The sequence below is a fragment of the Pseudophryne corroboree genome, chromosome 2, assembly GCF_028390025.1.
Source record: "Pseudophryne corroboree isolate aPseCor3 chromosome 2, aPseCor3.hap2, whole genome shotgun sequence".
Taxonomy (NCBI): Eukaryota; Metazoa; Chordata; class Amphibia; order Anura; family Myobatrachidae; genus Pseudophryne; species Pseudophryne corroboree.
The window spans coordinates 77,521,605-77,548,427 of NC_086445.1; the positions used below are offsets into that span (position 1 = coordinate 77,521,605).

Here is a 26,823-nt window from a genome sequence, read left to right on the forward strand (position 1 = left end):
GATCACCTCCTGTCTCGCTGGGATCCTCACCCTTTGGTTATGTCGTGTCTTTATCAGGCCGAGGGGGCGCAAGGCTTCCATGGAGGCGGTCTCCTCGTTCCGCTGGACGACCCTCTGGAAAGCTTGCTGCACCGGCTTCTGCACACCCAGATACTTCCAGTACTGGGGGCCCTTATCGTGTACAAGTACTCAATCTAGACTCCGTAGGATGTTCATCCCCAGAATCACCGGCCCATGATGAAACTCCTCGCCACTCACCACTACGAACCCCTTCTTTCCAAGGGACTGCCCATACACCTCCACCTCAATCCACACGACCCCTGTTACGGGAATGGGAAGGTTGTTTGCGGCCACTAGGGTTACCCAATTCCCGACACTGGTGGTCGTGAGATGGGCATAATCTTCCCTAAACCGCTTCTCGGACATGGTGGACACTTGCGATCCGGTATCCAAAAGGCAACGTTGATCCCTCCCTCCTAACCTCGCCACTACCGTGGGACACTCACCGAACAAGTCCGATGAGTTGACGACGTCTACTTGGGCGCCGCCTTCCCCCGCGGTTTGTCCCGTTACCGCGAGGGACCTTAGTTTAAAGGTCTCCTACGCCCCTCCCGCCCGGAGCGGCGCTCCGGGCAATCCCGAGCGAAATGTCCAGGCTCCTCACATTCCCAACACACCAACTCGCGGGGTCCCCTCGGGCGCACCTCCCCTCCCCGACGTCCAGCGGTCTCCGTCTCCTTTTTCCTCCGAGGGTTCTTTTCTTTGGCCCAATCCTCGTTGTCCCAACCCCTCCTTTCGGGGTCGGCGTCGCGGCTTTCGGCTCGTTCCACCCTCTGCCTTAACTGGGACACTTCGTCCTGGACGAGAAGGAGCGTGGTGGTCAGCTCCTTGATGCATCCCTCCAAGGGACTAACTTCTGGCGCCCGGACCCTATCTATCGGTTGAGTGGGTGGTGTAGACACGGCGCTGGAACTGAGCTCCGCGTTCTCTTCTTTCTTCAGCCCTATCTCTAACACTTCGAAGAAGGTGAGCTCGCCATCCCCATCGACTTTATCCTGGAGGTAGTTCCGCAGCGACCTGCTCCTCAGTCCACCAATCAAAATACCTCTCAAGGTGGAATCCGGGTCCCCTGTCATCAGCTCCTCATCTTCCCTCTGAACCCGCGCGAACACACGCTTCTTCAGCGTGGTGGTTGTGGCCTTCTCCCCATACACGCCCCTCAGGATGGTGAAGACGTCAGCCAGGCTCTTACGAAGCCGCTCGGGGCGTACTCTCACGGTCTTCCGGGCGTCGCCAGTCAGGACTTTCAACGCCAAATTCACCTGTACCCGCCTCGGAATCTGGTAGAGGTCGATCGTGGTTTCCAACTGCTCGATCCACTCCGTCAAGGGCATATTCTGCCCGTCGAACTTGTCAAGGTGGTTGAGGGCCGCCCCGATGGGTATCCTGTCCCGAGGCGGATTGCTGGTCGCGTCCTTCACCTCCTCGGGGGACTCGTTACCGTCGTCCTCCGGCTTGTCCACTTCTCGATCCATCTTCTCTAAGGATCCTGCCGACTACGCCAAATGTAAGGATACTGATGTGTATGAAGCCAGCGGCCGTGTAAGTGAATCACTGCTTACCTCCGTCCGGGCACACGCTCCTCCCGCGCAGCGTTGATTTCAGAGGACGTGTCTTCAGGACCTCCGCCCAGAACTTGCCGGCTAAAGGGAACAAGAAATACTCTCACTGCGGGCCCACTTCCCTCTTGGCCTGGGGAATCAGGGGCACACCGGGGGTGGCTGCGACGTTCACCGATTAGGTGAATGTCATCATCGGCCCGTGGGCCTCAGCTACCCAATCGTCACCTATTTGGCACTTGCGCACCGAGGTGGGAGCGAGCCCGCTAGGCCTAGCGGGATCCCGCGACCGGTGCTCAACACGGACAAGGACACACACTCACAAATAATACTCACGCTGGTACTCTTGTCAACTTGCTTGATACGCCACTCCGCTCCTGGGGAAAAGAATGACAGCAGCCTCCCTACAACTAAACAACGGCTAACAACAAACTGAGCCTGACTACTATGAACTGCAACAATTTACTGGGACGGCTACTTCACCTAATCACTAACAACAGGTCAAGCAAACACAAGAGTAATGTGAGTACAATATAAATGGAGGGTACCTTACCATCCGGTCCGGCGCAGGTTCTGCCACCTCGCCCTAGTGGTGACCAACTCTCCACGGCTCTTCCCCACCCTGGGAGTGTACCCAAGGCGTGAGGGTCAGCCGACCCTCCGTGCCCAGCCTACAATGTACCCCACCCGAGCGGCCGCACAGCTCGCTCGCGGAGGTGCACAAAAGGGCAGGGCCCCGCTTGGTTTGAGAACACCCCGATGGCCTTTCCCTCCTCTTAGTGGGTACCGTGGGATGACCCGAACGTAATACCCTGGGTCACCTTATGATCCTCTACCCCCGTAGTTTGCTGGGTGCTCCTATGGCCCGCAGGCCTACGGCCCGTTATGCCCCGGGCCTAATGCCCGCCTGACTGGGTGGCTGATGGGAGTGCGAGCCTAACGCCCAGCACCCCAGTTTAGAATGGCCGGGTCTGGCCTTACAGGCTGCGGGCCGGGTGGAGCCCCGACTGCACGCGGCCTCACAGGCCCAGACGCGCCGACCTTATTGCCCACGGGCCGGAAGGGCCCGACTAACTGGCCACAGGCCGAGAGGGCCTGACTATGCCCACGGGCCTAGCGCCCGATCACCCGGTGGTCTAGGAGGAGGCTGGAGACTCGGCACGAGGCCGCTTACCGGGCCGTAGGGAGAGGCCGCGGTGGGGAGCTTCGTTAGCTCTTTTGCCTCCCACACACCGCGACACTCTCCTCCGGGACTTCCGGTGGGCTCCTCTTCCGCAGTCGTCCCGACGTCTTCTTCCCGGCCGTCGACAGGCTCTCCACGCTGGGACCTCTTCTGTCTTCTGCCTCCTGGCCGTCGCTGCCGTCGCCGCTGCCGTCGCCGCTGCCGCCGCCTCTTCTCCTGGACCACCGCCGTCTTCTTTCTTCTGTTCCTTCTTCCTCTTCTGGAGCTCTTCTCTGCTCCGTCCCCGGCGCCGACTGGCCGCTCCCGCTCCGCCGCGTCTGTTATAAGACGCTGGGAGGGGGCGGCGCTATGACGCGGCGAGCCCTGATTGGCTCGTCGCGGCATGCTCTGATTGGCTGACCGAGCGCGAGCCCTGATTGGCTCCCGCCCGGCGCCATCCTCGCCCGCGATTGGAGGGGCTTGAATCCCACCGGATGCAAGCCCCTCCGCACTGAGGACCCGCCGCAACGCCGCCGCTGACCGAGGGGAACGGGGGCCAGCGACTTCCCCCGTCCCCGCGTCCCGCTGCCCTCTCACATTATCACAGGTGAGGAAGTATAAGGCAGATGTCATATGCCTCTCCGAAACACACTTGGTTGGTACTAGAACCTTGGCTCTCAGGAAACCCTGGGTTGGTCTCTCCTATCATTCCACCTTTTCTGCTAATTCCAGGGGGGTTTCAGTTTTGGTGCGGAATTCGGTTAATTTCCATTTAGTTCATAGCCAAATTGACCAATATGGCAGGTATGTATTCCTTAGGGCGTATGTTAACCGTACACTTTTGCATATACTTGCTGTTTATATCCCCCCCCCCCCCCCCCTACAATAATGAAGTACTCCGACAGGCAATGTCGTTTATTGCTACTTCTCCCTCAGCACCGGTCCTTTGCATCGGAGATTTCAATAATGTTTTAGATAAAGTTTTAGATCGGTGGGCTTAGCTTCCCCCTTCTCTACCCTCTACTTCCCCGTCCCCCACACCGTTTGCGAGGCTGGTTGCCGAGCTTGGGCTCCTGGATGTTTGGAGGTTGAGACACCCCAAACAACTACAATACTCTTGCCACTCGGCCAGCTTTCACACATTCTCGAGAATAGATTTGGCCCTCGTTTCCCCTGATCTCACTACTAGAATACTAGATGTCCAGTACCTACAGAGGGGAATCTCGGACCACTCACCCTTGCTGGTGGCCCTAGATTCTGTGCCTGTCTGTGGGGCTAAACTTTGGAAATTGAATCCCTTTTGGTTGACCTTGTTGACTGATCATGAGGCCTTGGTTCGTGAATGGAGTGATTTTGAGGTTCATAATGCGTCCTGTTCTGATCAACTGGTTAAACATGATGCATTTAAGGCTTCGCTAAGGGGCTCCTTCATACGACAAATAGCTAGTATCAAAAAATTTAGTAGGGAGGAGGAGGTGCGCCTGGAGCTTGCCTGTTCCCAATCTGAGTCTGTTTACCTTACTACTAAGACCCTTAGTGACCGAGTGAGGTGGGATTTGGCCAGGAAAGCCTGGTCTGACCACTTACTTGATAAATCAAGGCGCAAATTACTTTTCTCCCAGCATACCCTCTATTCACAATCGGACACGGGGGGTAGTTACTTGGCTTTTCTAGCTCGGGGGGAGAGAACTGGAGGTTCCATTCAGCAGATCTGTGATGCCCAGGGCGAAATGGTCTATGCCACTCCTGAAATAGCCCAGGTTTTCCAGTCCTTTTATTCCTCGTTGTATGCCTCTAAAGTCACTTATACCTCCAGTCAACTACAGCAATATCTTTCATGTATTGTCCTACCGCAGTTGTCCCAACAATCTATAGATTTTTTAGATGCTAATATCACTCCAGAGGAAGTTGAGGCAGCTATTGCCTCTTTCCCTAATAAAAAGGCCCCGGGTAGCGACGGTATACCGGTTGAAGTCTATAGACAATATTGTGCATACTTTGTCCCCTATCTTTTGACTCTAATGCCTTGCTCGTTTGCCTCCCTCTATGTCAGAAGCTATTATTGTGGTGATCCTCAAACCAGGTAAGGACCCTACGGCCCCAGAATCCTACCGCCCAATCTCATTGCTACCTACTGATGTCAAGATTTTGGCCAAAATTCTGGCACTTAGACTCAATAGTGTTATCACTTCGATCATTCATGATGATCAGACAGGATTTATGCCAGGCAAGTCTACTCTCCAAAATTTGAGGCGACTGTTTTGTCACCTGCAGATGGGGGACCAGCCCGAGCCGGGGGCTGTGGTGGTTTCCCTGGATGCTGCCAAGGCCTTCGACTCTGTGGAATGGGAGTATTTGTGGGAAGTCCTTAGACGATTTGCTTTTGGCCCCAAATTCATACGCTGGGTACAATTACTCTATTCCTCCCCCGTGGCTCGAATATCTGTCAATGGCTATGTAACATCCCCATTTGCTTTGTCTCGTGGTACTAGACAGGGCTCTCCACTGTCCCCTGCCCTTTTTGCCCTGGCTGTGGAACCATTGGCGTGTTTAATCAGAGCGTCCCCTGATGTTAGGGGCATTACTATTGACGGACATTAGGATGTTATTGCATTATATGCCGATGACATGTTTTTGTTTCTCAGAGACCCTGATGCTTCCCTGACCTCCCTTCTAGGTATTGTTGATACATTTGGCCTCTATTCCGGCCTGACTAACTGGAATAAATCTAATGTCTTTCCCATATCTGGTATTCTTCCTGACCCATTGCCTATTGTGTCCTCCTTGACCTGGACCCTTCGCTTTCAGTATCTTGGTGTCTGGATCACTCCTAATGTTAAGTCTTTTGTACATCAAAACATTGACCAGGTCACGGTGGATCTGAAGCGATGGATACATATATGGAAGAAGCTTCCCCTTACTGTCACGGGTCGCATTAACTTGATCAAGATGGTGATACAACCAAAATATCTTTATCTATTGCAGCACTCTCCTTTTTATATCCCCAAGAAAATTTTCACTAGCATTGATAGTGTGCTTTCCTCTTTTGTTTGGGGCGACAAAACGCCTAGGGTTGCCCTGAGAGCTTTGGTTAGGGCTAAATTGGATGGAGGTTTGGGTTTTCCCAATCTCCGGGCCTATTATCTAGCTGCTCAACTTGCACATTTGTCTAATTGGATTCTCAGTAGGGATAGTCCCACGTTTGAGAGATTCTTTGCCGAGTATGTGGGGTTTCACTACTCCCCTGTCCAGTTCCTTCTCTCTGCCTCTTCTACGGCTGGTCTTCCTCCTTTACTCCGTCAGTCGCTACTTGTATGGCGCCAAACTCACTCCTACTATGCATGGCGAGGTACAGATTCTGACACGCCACTTTGGTTCAACCCAGCGTATAGGGAGTTATTGCAGCTCTCGCAGGACAACATATGGATTGGGGCGGGCCTTACCACAGTTTCACAACTGTATGATAATGGTGTTTTCAAATCTTTCACACAACTGAAGGAGGAGCTTGAAATATCCAATAGATCCTTTTATCGCTATCTACAGCTCCGCCATGCGGTGCAGGCACAGTTTGGGGCCTCGCCTCTGTCCATTTCTGATTCCCCGATTAAAGACATGGGCCCTCATTCCGAGTTGATCGCTTGCAAGGCGATTTTAGCAGAGTTACACACGCTAAGCCGCCGCCTACTGGGAGTGAATCTTAGCTTCTTAAAATTGCGACCGATGTATTCGCAATATTGCGATTACAAACTACTTAGCAGTTTCAGAGTAGCTTCAGACTTACTCGGCATCTGCGATCAGTTCAGTGCTTGTCGTTCCTGGTTTGACGTCATAAACACACCCAGCGTTCGCCCAGACACTCCTCCATTTCTCCGGCCACTCCTGCGTTTTTTCCGGAAACGGTAGCGTTTTTAACCACACGCCCATGAAACGCCGTGTTTCCGCCCAGTAACACCCATTTCCTGTCAATCACATTACGATCGCCGGAGCGAAGAAAAAGCCGTGAGTAAAAATACTATCTTCATTGTTAAATTACTTGGCGCAGTCGCAGTGCGAATATTGCGCATGCGTACTAAGCGGAATTTCACTGCGATGCGATGAAATATACCGAGCGAACGACTCGGAATGAGGGCCATGGTTATGAATTTGGGTACAAGTCACCAAGTTTCCATTTTATATGTTAGTCTTAATGCCCACATCTGCCCGAATATATTTGACCAACTTAAACTTAAGTGGGAGCAAGATATTGGCTCACTTACAGATGACCAATGGCTCCAGGTGTTGTGCTCTCTTAAATATACTACTCAGTGTGTCAAGTACCAGCAGGTTTATTTCTTTGTTTTGCATAGGACGTATAGAACTCCAGTTTCTTTATGTAAAGCAGGTCTACGGCCTGGTAGTACCTGTCCAAGATGTGGTGCCCCTGAAGCTACCTTTTGGCATTTATTATGGCTGTGCCCCACTGTATATGCCTTTTGGGAAGCAGCCTGGTCGGACATTCTGCTTACTGAACCTACGCTGCCCCCCCTTTCTCCTACACTTTGTATGTTTGCGCTAGACTTAGAGGAATCCTACTGCCAGGCATTATATAAATATGTTCTTTGCCTGACTACCTTAGCTAAGGTGATTATAGCGCATAATTGGTTTGCTACTTCTTCCCCTAATGTGTACAATTGGCGAGCTCTAGTGAATGAGGTGTCAGGACATGAGAGGTTTACGGGTGGTCTTCAGTGTGCCGACTGACGGGATCCCGGCGCACAGTATACCAGCGCCGGGATCCCGACAGCCGGCATACCGACACTTATTCTCCCTCGTGGGCGTCCACGACCCCCCTGGAGGGAGAATAAAATAGTGTCCGTAGCGTGGCGAGCGCAGCGAGCCCGCAAGGGGCTCATTTGCGCTCGCCACACTGTCGGTAAGCCGGCGGTCGGGCTCCCGGCGCCGGTATGCATACCGGCGCCGGGAGCCCGACCGCCGGCATATCGTAGTGAACCCGAGGTTTACACATAGGTCTAGAGGGACCCTGCCCCATTACTTCAGCAAGTGGGATAGGTGGAATACCTCCGGTCTGGTTGCAGCTGGAGCACTATTCTCTAACTGATTGAGGCTTAGTATGTGAACTTGCGAGATTGTCGTGACACTTATTATCTTTATCTATGTGACACTGTGACACAGATTGCATTATTTGCTGTATTTTTCCTGTACCTTTTTCTTTGTTTTGTTTGATGTTTTAGTTTTGTTCTGTATTTAATGTTTTTTTGTTTTTCCCTGAAAAACTTCAATAAAAAAATTACACAAGTAAAAAAAAAAAAAGCAAAATAGCAGTACTAAATGTTACATGGTGTGAGTACAGTAGTATGACGTGCATATGACATGCAACATGACATACAGTATGACATGGAGCATGGTTCAATATGATAAGCAGTATGACATGCATTATGACATTCAACATGGTGCAGTATGACATGGAGTGTGGTGCAGCAATGTTCAATAAGCCATGCAATATGATATGCAACATGGTGCAATATGACATGCAGTGTGGTATTACTTGCAGTATTATATGTAGTATGTAGCAATATGGGGTGGTATTCAGTATGCCGGCTGTTGGGATCCCGGCGCACAGTATACCGGCGCCAGAATCCCGACACCCGGCATACCGACTTCTATTCTCCCTCTTAGGGGTCCACGACCCCCCTGGAGAGAGAATAAATAGCACCGTGACCGCAGCGTGGCGAGCGCAGCAAGTCCGCAAGGGGCTCATTTGCGCTCGCCCCACTGCCGGCATTCTGGCGGTCTGGATCCCGGCACCGTTATGCTGGACGCCGGGAACCCAGCCGCCGGCAACTCATCCCACACCCGCAATATGATGTGTGCTGTTATGTAGTACAGCTTCCAGTATGGAGCTGTGTGTATATACGGGTTCAGTATGATTTACCTACGGACACAATACCGACAGTCATAATCCCGCCAGCCACTGACCTGCATTTTGAACATGTCGATATAATGAATGTTGGTATTTTGACCGTGTCGGTATTTTGACTGTCAGTCAATGGCTGTCGGGATTATGACCGTCTGTATTGTGTCCGTCGGTAAATCAACTGCTACCCGTATATACAGTACCAGAAAAAAACAGCACTAGTGGTGCACCTGGTGTTATGCCAGGAGAAGCAGCTTCACAGTGCTAACAGTAAAGGATAAAAGGGCAGATGTATTAACCTGGAGAAGGCATAAGGAAGTGATAAGTGATATGTGCAAGGTGATAAATGCATCAGCCAATCAGCTCCTAACTGTTGATTTACATATTGGAGCTGATTGGCTGGTTCGTTTATCACCTTGCACATATCACTGGTTTATCACTTCCTTATGCCTTCTCCAGGTTAATACATCTGCCCCAAAGTGTCAGTATCTAATTTTAATTTGTGCACAGTGCAGTGCTGTGGTGAATTATCATATACACAATCTGTGTCTGAACAGTGGTATTACAGTAATTAGTAAAGTCACATTTACCATGTAAAGTGCACCTACATACACATGCAAATACAGCTTTATGTGTAATTCAATACAAACATCCATTTTCTTCCAAATAGAAATGTACTTTCCAATTGCAAATAAATATCAAATAAATAACGTGAATAGATCTCAGCAGCAACATGAATAATAGTGACTAGCTGATGTGCCCGGTTTCAACCAGACTAAGGTTTGCTGGGTGGAATATTTTTCCCCTTTTCATCCCCTTAGGAGTCGAAAAAAATCCCTGCTTAGTGGGTGGTTGCAAATAACTGTCACAGTTTCCAGACCAACCAGCAGGTCACATGTTCCAGGTCACCTAGCAGGTGCACAGACAGTTCACCAACTGTTACATTTTCCAGAACACAGTAGTGATGCATTGTAAATGGCAGGAGGACAATTTCCCACATCACTCTGAAATGAAGCAACCAATTGCAACGCCAAAATACTGTATATACTCGAGTATAAGTCGACCCGAATATAAGCCGAGGCACCTAATTTTACCACAAAAACCTGGGAAAACTTATTGACTCGAGTATAAGCCTAGGGTGGGAAATGCAGCTCTAGCCGTACACAGCCCTCATACTGCCAGATATGCCCCCACAGTGCCAGATATGCCCTCACAGTGCCAGATATGCCCCCACAGTGGCAGATATGCCCTCATACTGCCAGATATTCCCCCACAGTGCCAGATATGCCCTTACAGTGGCAGATATTCCCCCACAGTGCCAGATATTCCCCTTCAGTGCCACATATTACCGTCCCGTCCCCCCAGTGCCAAATATGCTCCCCCAGTGCCAGGTACAACTTACCCTCCCTGCTCCCCCACTGTTTTGTGAAGGAGGGACACGGAGGGCACAGCACGCGCCTCTCCTGTGTCCCTCCTGCGTCTCCGGCGGCAGCGGCGGGTCTATTAAATGAAGTGCCGGTTCGTGAGCCAATCAGAGCTCACGAACGGGTACTTCATTTAATAGACCCGCCGCTGCCGCCGGAGACGCAGGAGGGACACAGGAGAGGCGTGCTCTGTGCCCTCCGTGTCCTTCCTTCCCAGGCACTGACTCAAGTATAAGCCGAGGGAGCTTTTTCAGCATAAAAAAAAGTGCTGAAAAAGTCGGCTTATACTCGAGTATATACGGTAATTAAACGGACCAAGAGCTCTGATTTAATTTTGCACTCAGCCAGAAGCGGTTGCTGATCATCTTCATCATCAGTGTGCATTTTGCATCAGGAGATATGTGCAGTTGGGTTCTCCAGAAATATAATTCTACACAAATTTTGTGGAACCGAACCGAACCAAAACCCAGTGCGGATCTTCCGAGGAGATCTGAACCGAGTCCCGGTTCAGATCTTCCCTTGGTTCGGAATTTGGATTTTAAATCCAAATTTCTGGTTTGGATTGCAAAAATTACATGATTAGCTGTTTTTATTGATTGCTAAAAAAAACCAACAACAACAACAACAACAACAACAACGATTATCGTGTTTTTTTATAAATAGATTTTAAACCAAACCAAAAACCTAATCCAAACCAAAACATAACTGTAAATTAGAACCAAAACATGGGGGTCTGCGCACATCTCTACCCTCAAGTTGTCTGCCTCCTGACAGGCGCATATCCAATGCAACCACAAGCTAAATCAAGATTTAGTTTCGCAGGTCAAGATTATTTAGATTAATTTGGAAAAATGGTGGAAATTGTGTTGTTTTGTACTGAGAATTCGCTTAAGAAATTCATATGTTTCAATCCAAATGCAGATTTCTACACTTACTGTATACAGACAGAAGGTGGGAGGGCAGGGACGTACAAGGATTTGCCTTTCACAGTAAGGGCGTATTCACAGAAATGCATCTCATACAGGCATAGCCAGATTAAGGGGGGGGTCGCAGGGCATACAGTACCCTGGGCCCCCTTTTGTTAGGGGCCCCCCCAGATAGAGCACACCAACATCGCTAGCTTTCCCTCTCACACAGTAGCAGAACCAGATATCCAGAATGCAAGGAGGACAGCATGCATTGCATGCAGATTGCAGAGTATCAGGTTTTATGAGCTACCAATTGAGCTTTCCAACCAGAGGAGAGATAGGAGGGTGGAGAGAGCTGTAAGTGACACAGGGATCCCAGCTTCTTCTCCTCCTCCCCGCCTGGGTGTCTAGGTCCTATGTAACCAGGCATTATTCAACTATTAGTTTAAATCTAATATAACCCATTGGATTAAATATAATATACACAATCCCAGTGGCGCACCCAGGGGGGGTTTCCGAGCACCCAGAAACCCCCCTCCAGTTTTTTGTTTTTTTTTAGCAGCATGAGTATTATTAATGGCTGTCTAGTGTCCTCTGCAGCCTGCTGTCTTCCTGGGGGCACTTGTAAGTGCAATAAAAGTTTACTTTATTGTAATTATAGTACATATATACACATGTATATACATACATACATATAAACTAGAGATGAGCGGGTTCGGTTTCTCTGAATCCGAACCCGCCAGAACTTCATGTTTTTTTTCACGGGTCCGAGCGACTCGGATCTTCCCGCCTTGCTCGGTTAACCCGAGCGCGCCCGAACGTCGTCATGACGCTGTCGGATTCTCGCGAGGCTCGGATTCTATCGCGAGACTCGGATTCTATATAAGGAGCCGCGCGTCGCCGCCATTTTCACACGTGCATTGAGATTGATAGGGAGAGGACGTGGCTGGCGTCCTCTCCGTTTAGAATAGATTAGAGAGACACTTGATTTACTAATTTTGGGGAGCATTAGGAGTACTCAGTACAGTGCAGAGTTTTGCTGATAGTGACCACCAGTTTTATTTATAATCCGTTCTCTGCCTGAAAAAAGCGATACACAGCACACAGTGACTCAGTCACATACCATATCTGTGTGCACTGCTCAGGCTCAGGCCAGTGTGCTGCATCATCTATTATCTATATATAATATTATATATATCTGTCTGACTGCTCAGCTCACACAGCTTATAATTGTGGGGGAGACTGGGGAGCACTACTGCAGTGCCAGTTATAGGTTATAGCAGGAGCCAGGAGTACATAATATATTATATAGTGAGTGACCACCAGACACACAGTGCAGTTTATTTAATATATCCGTTCTCTGCCTGAAAAAAGCGATACACACAGTGACTCAGTCAGTCACATACCATATCTGTGTGCACTGCTCAGGCTCAGGCCAGTGTGCTGCATCATCTATATATATTATATATCTGTCTGACTGCTCAGCTCACACAGCTTATAATTGTGGGGGAGACTGGGGAGCACTACTGCAGTGCCAGTTATAGGTTATAGCAGGAGCCAGGAGTACATAATATTATATTAAAATTAAACAGTGCACACTTTTGCTGCAGGAGTGCCACTGCCAGTGTGACTAGTGACCAGTGACCTGACCACCAGTATATATAATATTAGTAGTATACTATCTCTTTATCAACCAGTCTATATTAGCAGCAGTCACAGTACAGTGCGGTAGTTCACGGCTGTGGCTACCTCTGTGTCGGCACTCGGCAGCCCGTCCATAATTGTATATACCACCTAACCGTGGTTTTTTTTTCTTTCTTTATACATACATACTAGTTACGAGTATACTATCTCTTTATCAACCAGTCTATATTAGCAGCAGACACAGTACAGTGCGGTAGTTCACGGCTGTGGCTACCTCTGTGTCGGCACTCGGCAGCCCGTCCATAATTGTATATACCACCTAACCGTGGTTTTTTTTTCTTTCTTTATACATACATACTAGTTACGAGTATACTATCTCTTTATCAACCAGTCTATATATTAGCAGCAGACACAGTACAGTGCGGTAGTTCACGGCTGTGGCTACCTCTGTGTCGGCACTCGGCAGCCCGTCCATAATTGTATATACCACCTAACCGTGGTTTTTTTTTCTTTCTTTATACATACATACTAGTTACGAGTATACTATCTCTTTATCAACCAGTCTATATATTAGCAGCAGACACAGTACAGTGCGGTAGTTCACGGCTGTGGCTACCTCTGTGTCGGCACTCGGCAGCCCGTCCATAATTGTATATACCACCTAACCGTGGTTTTTTTTTCTTTCTTTATACATACATACTAGTTACGAGTATACTATCTCTTTATCAACCAGTCTATATATTAGCAGCAGACACAGTACAGTGCGGTAGTTCACGGCTGTGGCTACCTCTGTGTCGGCACTCGGCAGCCCGTCCATAATTGTATATACCACCTAACCGTGGTTTTTTTTTCTTTCTTTATACATACATACTAGTTACGAGTATACTATCTCTTTATCAACCAGTCTATATATTAGCAGCAGACACAGTACAGTGCGGTAGTTCACGGCTGTGGCTACCTCTGTGTCGGCACTCGGCAGCCCGTCCATAATTGTATATACCACCTAACCGTGGTTTTTTTTTCTTTCTTTATACATACATACTAGTTACGAGTATACTATCTCTTTATCAACCAGTCTATATATTAGCAGCAGACACAGTACAGTGCGGTAGTTCACGGCTGTGGCTACCTCTGTGTCGGCACTCGGCAGCCCGTCCATAATTGTATATACCACCTAACCGTGGTTTTTTTTTCTTTCTTTATACATACATACTAGTTACGAGTATACTATCTCTTTATCAACCAGTCTATATATTAGCAGCAGACACAGTACAGTGCGGTAGTTCACGGCTGTGGCTACCTCTGTGTCGGCACTCGGCAGCCCGTCCATAATTGTATATACCACCTAGCCGTGGTTTTTTTTTCTTTCTTTATACATACATACTAGTTACGAGTATACTATCTCTTTATCAACCAGTCTATATATTAGCAGCAGACACAGTACAGTGCGGTAGTTCACGGCTGTGGCTACCTCTGTGTCGGCACTCGGCAGCCCGTCCATAATTGTATATACCACCTAACCGTGGTTTTTTTTTCTTTCTTTAGACATACATACTAGTTACGAGTATACTATCTCTTTATCAACCAGTCTATATATTAGCAGCAGACACAGTACAGTGCGGTAGTTCACGGCTGTGGCTACCTCTGTGTCGGCACTCGGCAGCCCGTCCATAATTGTATACTAGTATCCAATCCATCCATCTCCATTGTTTACCTGAGGTGCCTTTTAGTTGTGCCTATTAAAATATGGAGAACAAAAATGTTGAGGTTCCAAAATTAGGGAAAGATCAAGATCCACTTCCACCTCGTGCTGAAGCTGCTGCCACTAGTCATGGCCGAGACGATGAAATGCCAGCAACGTCGTCTGCCAAGGCCGATGCCCAATGTCATAGTACAGAGCATGTCAAATCCAAAACACCAAATATCAGTAAAAAAAGGACTCCAAAACCTAAAATAAAATTGTCGGAGGAGAAGCGTAAACTTGCCAATATGCCATTTACCACACGGAGTGGCAAGGAACGGCTGAGGCCCTGGCCTATGTTCATGGCTAGTGGTTCAGCTTCACATGAGGATGGAAGCACTCAGCCTCTCGCTAGAAAAATGAAAAGACTCAAGCTGGCAAAAGCAGCACAGCAAAGAACTGTGCATTCTTCGAAATCCCAAATCCACAAGGAGAGTCCAATTGTGTCGGTTGCGATGCCTGACCTTCCCAACACTGGACGTGAAGAGCATGCGCCTTCCACCATTTGCACGCCCCCTGCAAGTGCTGGAAGGAGCACCCGCAGTCCAGTTCCTGATAGTCAGATTGAAGATGTCAGTGTTGAAGTACACCAGGATGAGGAGGATATGGGTGTTGCTGGCGCTGGGGAGGAAATTGACCAGGAGGATTCTGATGGTGAGGTGGTTTGTTTAAGTCAGGCACCCGGGGAGACACCTGTTGTCCGTGGGAGGAATATGGCCGTTGACATGCCAGGTGAAAATACCAAAAAAATCAGCTCTTCGGTGTGGAGGTATTTCACCAGAAATGCGGACAACAGGTGTCAAGCCGTGTGTTCCCTTTGTCAAGCTGTAATAAGTAGGGGTAAGGACGTTAACCACCTCGGAACATCCTCCCTTATACGTCACCTGCAGCGCATTCATAATAAGTCAGTGACAAGTTCAAAAACTTTGGGTGACAGCGGAAGCAGTCCACTGACCAGTAAATCCCTTCCTCTTGTAACCAAGCTCACGCAAACCACCCCACCAACTCCCTCAGTGTCAATTTCCTCCTTCCCCAGGAATGCCAATAGTCCTGCAGGCCATGTCACTGGCAATTCTGACGAGTCCTCTCCTGCCTGGGATTCCTCCGATGCATCCATGCGTGTAACGCCTACTGCTGCTGGCGCTGCTGTTGTTGCCGCTGGGAGTCGATGGTCATCCCAGAGGGGAAGTCGTAAGCCCACTTGTACTACTTCCAGTAAGCAATTGACTGTTCAACAGTCCTTTGCGAGGAAGATGAAATATCACAGCAGTCATCCTACTGCAAAGCGGATAACTGAGGCCTTGGCATCCTGGGTGGTGAGAAACGTGGTTCCGGTATCCATCATTACTGCAGAGCCAACTAGAGACTTGTTGGAGGTACTGTGTCCCCGGTACCAAATACCATCTAGGTTCCATTTCTCTAGGCAGGCGATACCGAAAATGTACACAGACCTCAGAAAAAGAGTCACCAGTGTCCTAAAAAATGCAGCTGTACCCAATGTCCACTTAACCACGGACATGTGGACAAGTGGAGCAGGGCAGGGTCAGGACTATATGACTGTGACAGCCCACTGGGTAGATGTATGGACTCCCGCCGCAAGAACAGCAGCGGCGGCACCAGTAGCAGCATCTCGCAAACGCCAACTCTTTCCTAGGCAGGCTACGCTTTGTATCACCGCTTTCCAGAATACGCACACAGCTGAAAACCTCTTACGGCAACTGAGGAAGATCATCGCGGAATGGCTTACCCCAATTGGACTCTCCTGTGGATTTGTGGCATCGGACAACGCCAGCAATATTGTGTGTGCATTAAATATGGGCAAATTCCAGCACGTCCCATGTTTTGCACATACCTTGAATTTGGTGGTGCAGAATTTTTTAAAAAACGACAGGGGCGTGCAAGAGATGCTGTCGGTGGCCAGAAAAATTGCGGGACACTTTCGGCGTACAGGCACCACGTACAGAAGACTGGAGCACCACCAAAAACTACTGAACCTGCCCTGCCATCATCTGAAGCAAGAAGTGGTAACGAGGTGGAATTCAACCCTCTATATGCTTCAGAGGTTGGAGGAGCAGCAAAAGGCCATTCAAGCCTATACAATTGAGCACGATATAGTAGGTGGAATGCACCTGTCTCAAGTGCAGTGGAGAATGATTTCAACGTTGTGCAAGGTTCTGATGCCCTTTGAACTTGCCACACGTGAAGTCAGTTCAGACACTGCCAGCCTGAGTCAGGTCATTCCCCTCATCAGGCTTTTGCAGAAGAAGCTGGAGGCATTGAAGAAGGAGCTAAAAGGGAGCGATTCCGCTAGGCATGTGGGACTTGTGGATGCAGCCCTTAATTCGCTTAACAAGGATTCACGGGTGGTCAATCTGTTGAAATCAGAGCACTACATTTTGGCCACCGTGCTCGATCCTAGATTTAAAGCCTACCTTGGATCTCTCTTTCCGGCAGACACAGGTCTGCTGGGGTTGAAAGACCTGCTGGTGACAAAATTGTCAAGTCAAGCGGAACGCGACCTGTCAACATCTCCTCCTTCACATTCTCCCGCAACTGGGGGTGCGAGGAAAAGGCTCAGAATTCCGAGCCCACCCGCTGGCGGTGATGCAGGGCAGTCTGGAGCGACTGCTGATGCTGACATCTGGTCCGGACTGAAGGACCTGACAACGATTACGGACATGTCGTCTACTGTCACTGCATATGATTCTCTCAACATTGATAGAATGGTGGAGGATTATATGAGTGACCGCATCCAAGTAGGCACGTCACACAGTCCGTACTTATACTGGCAGGAAAAAGAGGCAATTTGGAGGCCCTTGCACAAACTGGCTTTATTCTACCTAAGTTGCCCTCCCACAAGTGTGTACTCCGAAAGAGTGTTTAGTGCCGCCGCTCACCTTGTCAGCAATCGGCGTACGAGGTTACATCCAGAAAATGTGGAGAAGATGATGTTCATTAAAATGAATTATAATCAATTCCTCCGCGGAGACATTGACCAGCAGCAATTGCCTCCACAAAGTACACAGGGAGCTGAGATGGTGGATTCCAGTGGGGACGAATTGATAATCTGTGAGGAGGGGGATGTACACGGTGATATATCGGAGGGTGAAGATGAGGTGGACATCTTGCCTCTGTAGAGCCAGTTTGTGCAAGGAGAGATTAATTGCTTCTTTTTTGGGGGGGGTCCAAACCAACCCGTCATATCAGTCACAGTCGTGTGGCAGACCCTGTCACTGAAATGATGGGTTGGTTAAAGTGTGCATGTCCTGTTTTGTTTATACAACATAAGGGTGGGTGGGAGGGCCCAAGGACAATTCCATCTTGCACCTCTTTTTTTCTTTTCTTTTTCTTTGCATCATGTGCTGATTGGGGAGGGTTTTTTTGGAAGGGACATCCTGCGTGACACTGCAGTGCCACTCCTAGATGGGCCCGGTGTTTGTGTCGGCCACTAGGGTCGCTAATCTTACTCACACAGTCAGCTACCTCATTGCGCCTCTTTTTTTCTTTGCGTCATGTGCTGTTTGGGGAGGGTTTTTTGGAAGGGACATCCTGCGTGACACTGCAGTGCCACTCCTAGATGGGCCCGGTGTTTGTGTCGGCCACTAGGGTCGCTAATCTTACTCACACAGCTACCTCATTGCGCCTCTTTTTTTCTTTGCGTCATGTGCTGTTTGGGGATGGTTTTTTGGAAGGGACATCCTGCGTGACACTGCAGTGCCACTCCTAGATGGGCCCGGTGTTTGTGTCGGCCACTAGGGTCGCTTATCTTACTCACACAGCGACCTCGGTGCAAATTTTAGGACTAAAAATAATATTGTGAGGTGTGAGGTATTCAGAATAGACTGAAAATGAGTGTAAATTATGGTTTTTGAGGTTAATAATACTTTGGGATCAAAATGACCCCCAAATTCTATGATTTAAGCTGTTTTTTAGTGTTTTTTGAAAAAAACACCCGAATCCAAAACACACCCGAATCCGACAAAAAAAATTCGGTGAGGTTTTGCCAAAACGCGTTCGAACCCAAAACACGGCCGCGGAACCGAACCCAAAACCAAAACACAAAACCCGAAAAATTTCAGGCGCTCATCTCTAATATAAACACACACACACACACACACACACACACACACACACACACACACACACACACACACACACACACACACACACAATGTATATATATATATATATATACATGTGTATATATATATATATGTGTGTACTGTACACATATATATATATATATATGTATGCATGTTTAATATGCTATGTATATGTATGTGTGTGTGTGTGTGTGTGTGTGTATGTATATATATATGTGCAGATATATGTACAGTATATATATATATATATATATATACACATACACACAGACACACTAGTTTTACGGACCCAGCATATACTGGGTCACCTCAGTCCCCACCCCCGTGATTGGCTCCGCCCAGTTCTGGAAACCCCCCCATGCAAATCCTGCGTTTGCCACTGAATCCATACATCCTAACATGACTCAGTCCTGGAGGAATAACATGCTATATTAAGTTATGATTGCAATCACCTATGTTGAAACACCTTTCATATTTATGAAATAGTTCAACACAGGTGACACCAATCATATATTAAGAAGGAAGTCCAGGTAAACAGCATTTTATGCCTCCTGGAATTGGTCATGTTGGGGGGCATGCACAATCTAAAATACACTCCCCCGCCTTCCACCGGGGGCCCCCTTGTCTTAAGCCTACCTCCCAACATTCTGGTGTTGCAAGAAGGGAAGGGGGCGTGGCCTAATGGAAAAGGGGCGTGGGTGACGCGATCGCGAGCCACGCTTCCAAATTTAATCATAGTGGGGGCACGGCCAGCACTCTGTGAGCCGCTGGCCATGCCCCCAGTCCCTCTCCCTCAGTGGAATAGACGCTGTACAGCGTCTATTCTCCGCTGCTCTGCTCTGAAGTGAACAGGCGCCTCCCAACTGCCCCCTTCCCCACTGCGGGACACTGCGGCCCACGGGAGGGACAGCGGGACAGACCCAAAATAACGGGACTGTCCCGTGAAAATTAGGACAGTTGGGAGGTATGTCTTAAGTGCCCCGGGCACCCCCAAGGCTTAATCTGGACCTGCATACAGGCCAGTGGCGGATCTAGACTTAACTTTTAGGGGGGGCGGTTTAAGAATCATGACTCCTCCCCCTAATAATAGCCCCTCCCACTTAGTAATGCCCTTCCCGTTCGCTTCTAAAATTTCCTATTGTTGCCATTACTAATAAAATGTTGCCAGTTAGTGGAGAGAACCCTGCGCACTGGTGATACAGACTGGCGAATCACCATTCCTTCCATCAGAGGTGGTAGAGGCTAAGACAGTAGGGCAATTTAAACATGCATGGGATAGACATAAGGATATTCTTACAAAGAAATAAGGATCAGATAAGGTTAGAGATAAAAATAATGTAAACAAAAAAGAAAAGGGGGCAGACTAGATGGGCCAAGTGGTTCTTATCTGCCGACAAATTCTGTTTCTACAGCACACAGAATGAGCCGAAATTCACATTATAGCACACTGTATGAGCTGAAATTCACAATGTAGCACACAGTATGATCTGAAATTCACATTATAGCACAGTGAATGAGCCGAAATTCACATTGTAGCACACTGAATGAGCTGAAATTCACATTATAGCACACTGTATGAGCCGACATTCACATCATAGCATGCAGAATGAGCCAAAATTCACATCATAGCACGCAGAATGATCCTAAACGCACATCATAGCACGCAGAATGATCCGAAATTCACATCATAGCACACTGAATGATCCGAAATTCACATCATAGCACACTGAATGATCTGAAATGCACATCATAGCATGCAGAATGATCCGAAATTCACATCATAGCACACTGAATGATCCGAAATTCACATCATAGCACACTGAATGATCCGAAATGCACATCGTAGCACGCAGAATGATCCGAAATGCACATCATAGCACGCAGAATGATCCGAAATGCACATCATAGCACGCAGAATGATCCTAAATGCACATCATAGCACGCAGAATGATTCTAAATGCACATCATAGCACGCAGAATGATCCGAAATGCACATCATAGCACGCAGAATGATCCGAAATGCACATCATAGCACGCAGAATGATCCGAAATTTACATCATAGCACGCAGAATGATCCTAAATGCACATTATAGCACACTGAATGATCCTAAATGCACATTATAGCACTCTGAATGATCCTAAATGCACATTATAGCACGCAGAATGAACCTAAATGCACATTATAGCACACTGAATGATCCTAAATGCACATTATAGCACACTGAATGATCCTAAATGCACATTATAGCACACAGAATGATCCTAAATGCACATTATAGCACACTGAATGATCCTAAATGCACATTATAGCACTCTGAATGATCCTAAATGCACATTATAGCACGCAGAATGAACCTAAATGCACATTATAGCACACTGAATGATCCTAAATGCACATTATAGCACACTGAATGATCCTAAATGCACATTATAGCACACTGAATGATCCTAAATGCACATTATAGCACGCAGAATGATCCTAAATGCACATTGTAGCACACTGAATGATCCTAAACGCACATTATAGCATGCAGAATGATCCTAAATGCACATCATAGCACACTGAATGATCCTAAATGCACATTATAGCACACTGAATGATCCTAAATGCACATCATAGCACACTGAATGATCCTAAATGCACATTATAGCACACTGAATGATCCTAAATGCACATTATAGCACGCAGAATGATCCTAAATGCACATTGTAGCACACTGAATGATCCTAAATGCACATTATAGCATGCAGAATGATCCTAAATGCACATTATAGCACACTGAATGATCCTAAATGCACATCATAGCATGCAGAATGATCCTAAATGCACATCATAGCATGCAGAATGATCCTAAATGCACATTATAGCATGCAGAATGATCCTAAATGCACATTATAGCACGCAGAATGATCCTAAATGCACATTATAGCATACTGAATGATCCTAAATGCACATTATAGCACAATGTATGAGGCGAAATTCACACACACACACACACACACACACCTGACAGACACACACTCACACACCTGACAGTGAATGGAGCCTGAGGCCGGGTCCCGTCGCGGTATTGGGAACGGGGTGGAGAGCTGTGCAGCGCGGCGGGGGACGAGGAGAGAGAGAGAGCGTCCTGACGCGCGTACAGGGAGGAGGGGGCGTGGTAAAAACAGAGGCCGCTGTACGCGTGTCAGGACGCTCTCTCTCTCTCCCCTTCCCCCGCCGCGCTGCACCGCTCTCCACCCCGTTCCCACCACCGCAGCGGGACCCGGCCTCCATCCCGGTGCCGGTACATGTAGGGGGGGCGTTCGGCCTAATCGCCCCCCGCTAAATCCGCCACTGATACAGGCCTCAATAAAGATGCGGGTGTGGGATGATAGATAAGACAGTGTCTAGTTACACAGTCAATAGACAGACACCACATGTTAGACAGACATTAGGTCGACAGGGTCAAAAGGTCAACATGACAAAGGTAGACACCATTTTTTTGCACTTTTGTGGTTTGTGTGGATAGTTTTGTCATCTGGGACCCCCAATTGTAGAAAGGCATACCCTCGCGTCAGGCTTGCTTTGCTCGCCACGCTTTGTGCTCGGTGGCTCGCTGCGTTGGCTACAAGGTTTATAACCAACTCTATGCCGACATGGATAGAGAAGGTATGAAATAGTCCCAAAACATGTAAAAAACAACAACTGTGTCTACCCTTTGACCCTGTCGAATGTCTGTCTAACATATGGTGTCTATCTATTGACTGTCTAACTATACACTGTCTATCTGTCATCTGGATACCTTGCATAAGTAGGTGCATTTATTCCATTAGTCCTCACTATATAGACGGGCCACTATCCACCCAACACTTCCCTAACTAGATTTCATTTCTGATTGCAAATATCAAATAAATAATGCAAATACATTGCCGTAGTCACACTAATATAATATAACAAAATTTGCACCCCCACATGTGACACTTGGGGGGATATTCAATTGTTTGAAAAGTCAGTTGGGTGTCTGTTTTTTCCTATCTAATAGACAGGGGGGGGGGGGGAAACAGACACCCAACCAACTTTTCAAACAATTGCACTCCCTACTTTAACTGCAAAGTCTGGTCATGCACTTCCCCTAAAAATGGGCGCATTTGCCCCAAAATAGGCGACCTAACAAAACACCATTTGTTCTACACTCGTAAAAGACATTTTACAGTAGAAATGAGAAAAATCACACTAAAGCAATTACAAATTTCACACATTTTAACATCCGTGGTTTTGTTTTTGCTGTATTGTTTTTATAAATGTTTATTTGATAGTAGATTTTTATGTGTTTTTTGCTTTGCCTCTGCTTTTAGCCATGGGGAAATTTTTGTTACATCAGGAGAGAACCGCATCGGATCTAAGTACAAGAAAGCGGTTTACAGGGAATACACAGACGGACGGTTCACGGTGCTGAAGCAACGGACCCCAGAGGAGGAACATCTGGGAATACTGGGTAATGATGACGTGACTAAAAACTTTAATAGTGTTAAATACTTGATGTGGTTCACGTTATGGCTTGTAATGCACTTTTATTAGGACCCAAACCTCTGCTTTAAACTACCTTTTTAACAAATATTATCATCTTCCAAGAGATAAAAGGGACTGATATTACGCTATTTATAGTCATACAGATGTGTCGTGAATGATACACTATTGCTTCAGTCGTGCCAAAAATCCCTTCTTGGCGTACCAGGTCCTGTGTGACATGGCTTGCATCTTTGGGGGTGATTCAGACCTGATTGCTGGGCTGCTAACTTTGCTGTCCTGCGTTCAGTTACTTGCCGCCCCAGGGGGAGTGTAAATTCACTGTGCAAGTGTGCGATCCTATGTGTACGCCGAGCTGCAAAAATCCAGTGTGTGCAGTCTCTGCGCAGCCCAGGACTTACTCTTACAGTGCGATGAGAACAGACTGGTCGGGGCCGGAGCTGACGTTAGACACTCCCTGAAAACGCTTGGACGTGCTTGCGTTTTTTCGAACACTCTCAGTAAACGGTCAGTGACCACCCACAAACTGCCTCTTCCTGTCCATCTCCTTGCAAACACCCATAAGAATGACATTTTCGCACCATCCTGTTGCTGACCAGCGATGTCCGTTGTTGTTGGCCCACGCGCATGCGTATTGCGGTGCATACGCATGCGCAGTTAATGCCTGATAACCCGCTGTGCAAAAACGCACAGCAGCGATCAGGTCTGAATCAGGCCCTTAGTCGCCACTGAGTCTGAATCTATGTACGAAGTGCTAAGATGCAGTTTTTGACGTTTTTTTTCAAGTTCTGATGTGCTGCTTTGTATACAGATTCAGATTCGGGCGCTCACAGATACACAAGTGTCGCATATCAAATTAATCAGAGCAGTCTTGTGAAGTGGTTTTGTCACATTGCACTGCAACTAAGACGTGCATTCACATGAAAAAGACACAAATCAGATGCTACACCGCTCTGCGGTTTACTCGCACCAGGTGTCTCCTCCACACTGCATGGCTTATCGGGGCTACGTGTTCGTAGACACATTTATTATTTATTACCAGTTATTTATATAGCGCACACATATTCTGCAGCGCTTTACAGAGAGTATTTGCCCATTCACATCAGTCCCTGCCCCAGTGGAGCTTACAATCTATATTCCCTACCACATGTACACGCACACACATTCATGCTAGGGTTAATTTTTGCTGGGATCCAATTGATCTACCAGTATATTTTTGGATTGTGGGAGGAAACCGGAGTACCCGGAGGAAACCCACGCAAGTACGAGGAGACTCCACACAGGTAAAGCCATGGTGGGACTCGAACCCATGACCTCAGTGCTGTGAGGCAGTAATGCTAACCATTCAGAGCCGTCTTTTCATATGGGCTCAGTGGGCTCTTGCCCAAGGGCCCCAGGATTATAAGGTCCCTCTGCTAATAGCTGAGGGTCCCCTCTTTCCTTGGGTACCAGATTTTTGAAAATCGGCCCTGGGGAACCGGAGATATCCTACCTCAAAGTAGTGGTCCCCATCCAAGCCTGTTGATTGCTCTTCCCAGCCAGATATCTCAGGTTCTGTCTGACTTAGAGTTTTTCTGATGGTATACTCCAAAAGCTGGGACTCTTCCCTTTTGGTGGACATGGGCAGCTTGTCTCTACTATACCCAGAACCAGAGATACCAGTCTTCCAGCAGCTGGTCCCTGCTCCAACTCCAAACGCCTGGTATGCAGTTTTAAATTTCCATCGGTGGATTGCTCTGGCTCCTGAACTCTGATCCCCAAGTCCCCAGTATCTTCTGAAAGGTGGGACTCTCTAGTTTTTTTTATCTAATTCAAAGCTAAGAAATGTATTTTCAGGAACTTGAGATATCTGCAGTCAAGCAAGCTGCCCTCCCACTGGAAAATGATAAATAGTAAGCTCACTCCACTATCCACCCCTCCCCTACGTATTAAACACCCCCTATCACCCTAGAAGTAATTTACCAGGGCCCCTTCATTCAGTACAATGCCCCCTTCTACAGTTTAGCAACATGTGTGCAGTAAAGGAGTATTTAGCAGAAATTACTGCTCCAGGTCCTACATGCTGAGCGGACGATAGAACACCCCCTACTGCCTGCGGGACATCAAAGCTGCCGCTGATAGCACCCCCCTCCCATATAGCTGGAGGATGAGTAGGGGGCACAGTGCATTGCTGTGCCCAGGGGCCTACACTGCTGTTAAGACAGCCCTGTAACCATTACACCATCGGTACTATATTTTTGTATATTGTATAGTACATGCAAATGATGTCTCTGAGTGCTTTATACTGGATTAATACCATTGTTTCTGTGTGTGTCATTTAGGTCCAATCATACGAGCAGAGGTGGGAGAGAGTATACTAATCATGTTTAAAAACAAAGCCACACGTCCATACTCCATATATGCGCGCGGTGTCCAGGTGGTGAGTCCTGGTGGCGGAAGCACAATTCAAGCCACACAACCAGGTGCGTTAAGAACATAAACTGTATCATCTGAAAATGGAAGCGGTATATAGTGGAGTAAATTTGTCCTTATAGGCTAATTATGATACAGGGATCTAGAAATTGTGCCTACCATCCCCTGGACCCCTTAACTTGAATTTTTGGGGTCAGTCCTCCAGGACTGCTCTGTTGGAGCAAACAGAAATACTTTAAAAATATACTAATAAATTAGTATATTTTTTTCCGGGCGCTTTAACAGAGCTGATTTCTTGAGCAGCTGTTAAAATAGGGTGATAGTCAGTCACCACATGTGGCAAAGCAAGCAAAAAGATAAAAACAGCGCTACCAGGTGCTAATATTCATACGAATATACAAATTTAATGAATGATGTTAAAATACCACAAACACATACACATAAAATAAAAAATGGACTCAAATACAAATAAAATAAGCCTCAATGCCAGTATTATGACCAAAGTATTTCTCCATGGACTCTATAAAGGCCAAGCGATGAATGTGAATGTTCCAATGCTTTAACATGCAGTGACCATGCACGGATACCAGTTTATAATTACCAGATCCTAAGTGGAAAGATAGCCGGGTATTCCACCTAGCGAGGTGATGGTGATTCTGTCCTACGCCAATATAAATGGTGATTCTCCCCTTTTATTAAACGTCCACACTAACGGATTCTGGATAGGTGTCCGGATGGATGAATGTTGAATGGGTTAGAGCTCTAAAGACCACTAAGGGTCATCCCAAACATGAATGTCCAGATTTATGGAAAGCAATGGATGGTCAATTCCATGGACCGCTGCAGACGGTCCCAATTACTGGCCTGGCGACGTCCTGGTCATAGGCTGGCAACCTAACGCGTTTCACTGTCTGTTTGGCAGCTTTATCAAAGGTGGAATTGACCATCCATTGGAACATTCACATTCATCGCTTGGCCTTTATAGAGTCCATGGAGAAATACTTTGGTCATAATACTGGCATTGAGGCTTATTTTATTTGTATTTGAGTCCATTTTTTATTTTATGTGTATGTGTTTATGGTATTTTAACATCATTCATTAAATTTGTATATTCGTATGAATATTAGCACCTGGTTGCGCTGTTTTTATCTTTTTTCCTGCTCTGTTGGAGGTCTATGGGGAGGTTTCCATAGGGTCCTCATGATAGATGGTCTGATGTGAAAGTATTCAGCAAGCTGAGCCCTATAAAGGCCCTTTTGTGTCCACCTTATGATCTTGTAATTATGCCGATTGAGGCTGATGATGACATACATTGAGGTTCCAGCACAATGTGATTGCTGTCCTTGGTCTGAAACGGCTCTACTGTATGATGACAGCAGTAGACA

General features: G+C 47.5%; 1 protein-coding gene across 1 annotated transcript in view; it reads left to right on the top strand.

Annotated features, from left to right (window-relative positions):
- Window positions 1–26,823, top strand: part of LOC134990141 (ferroxidase HEPHL1-like) — a 209,947-nt gene that overhangs the window by 153,142 nt on the left and 29,982 nt on the right. The window contains exons 13-14 of the mRNA XM_063950651.1: window positions 22,855–22,994; window positions 25,348–25,488. Coding sequence (XP_063806721.1) covers window positions 22,855–22,994; window positions 25,348–25,488 — 281 coding nt within the window. The remainder of the gene's footprint in view (window positions 1–22,854; window positions 22,995–25,347; window positions 25,489–26,823) is intronic.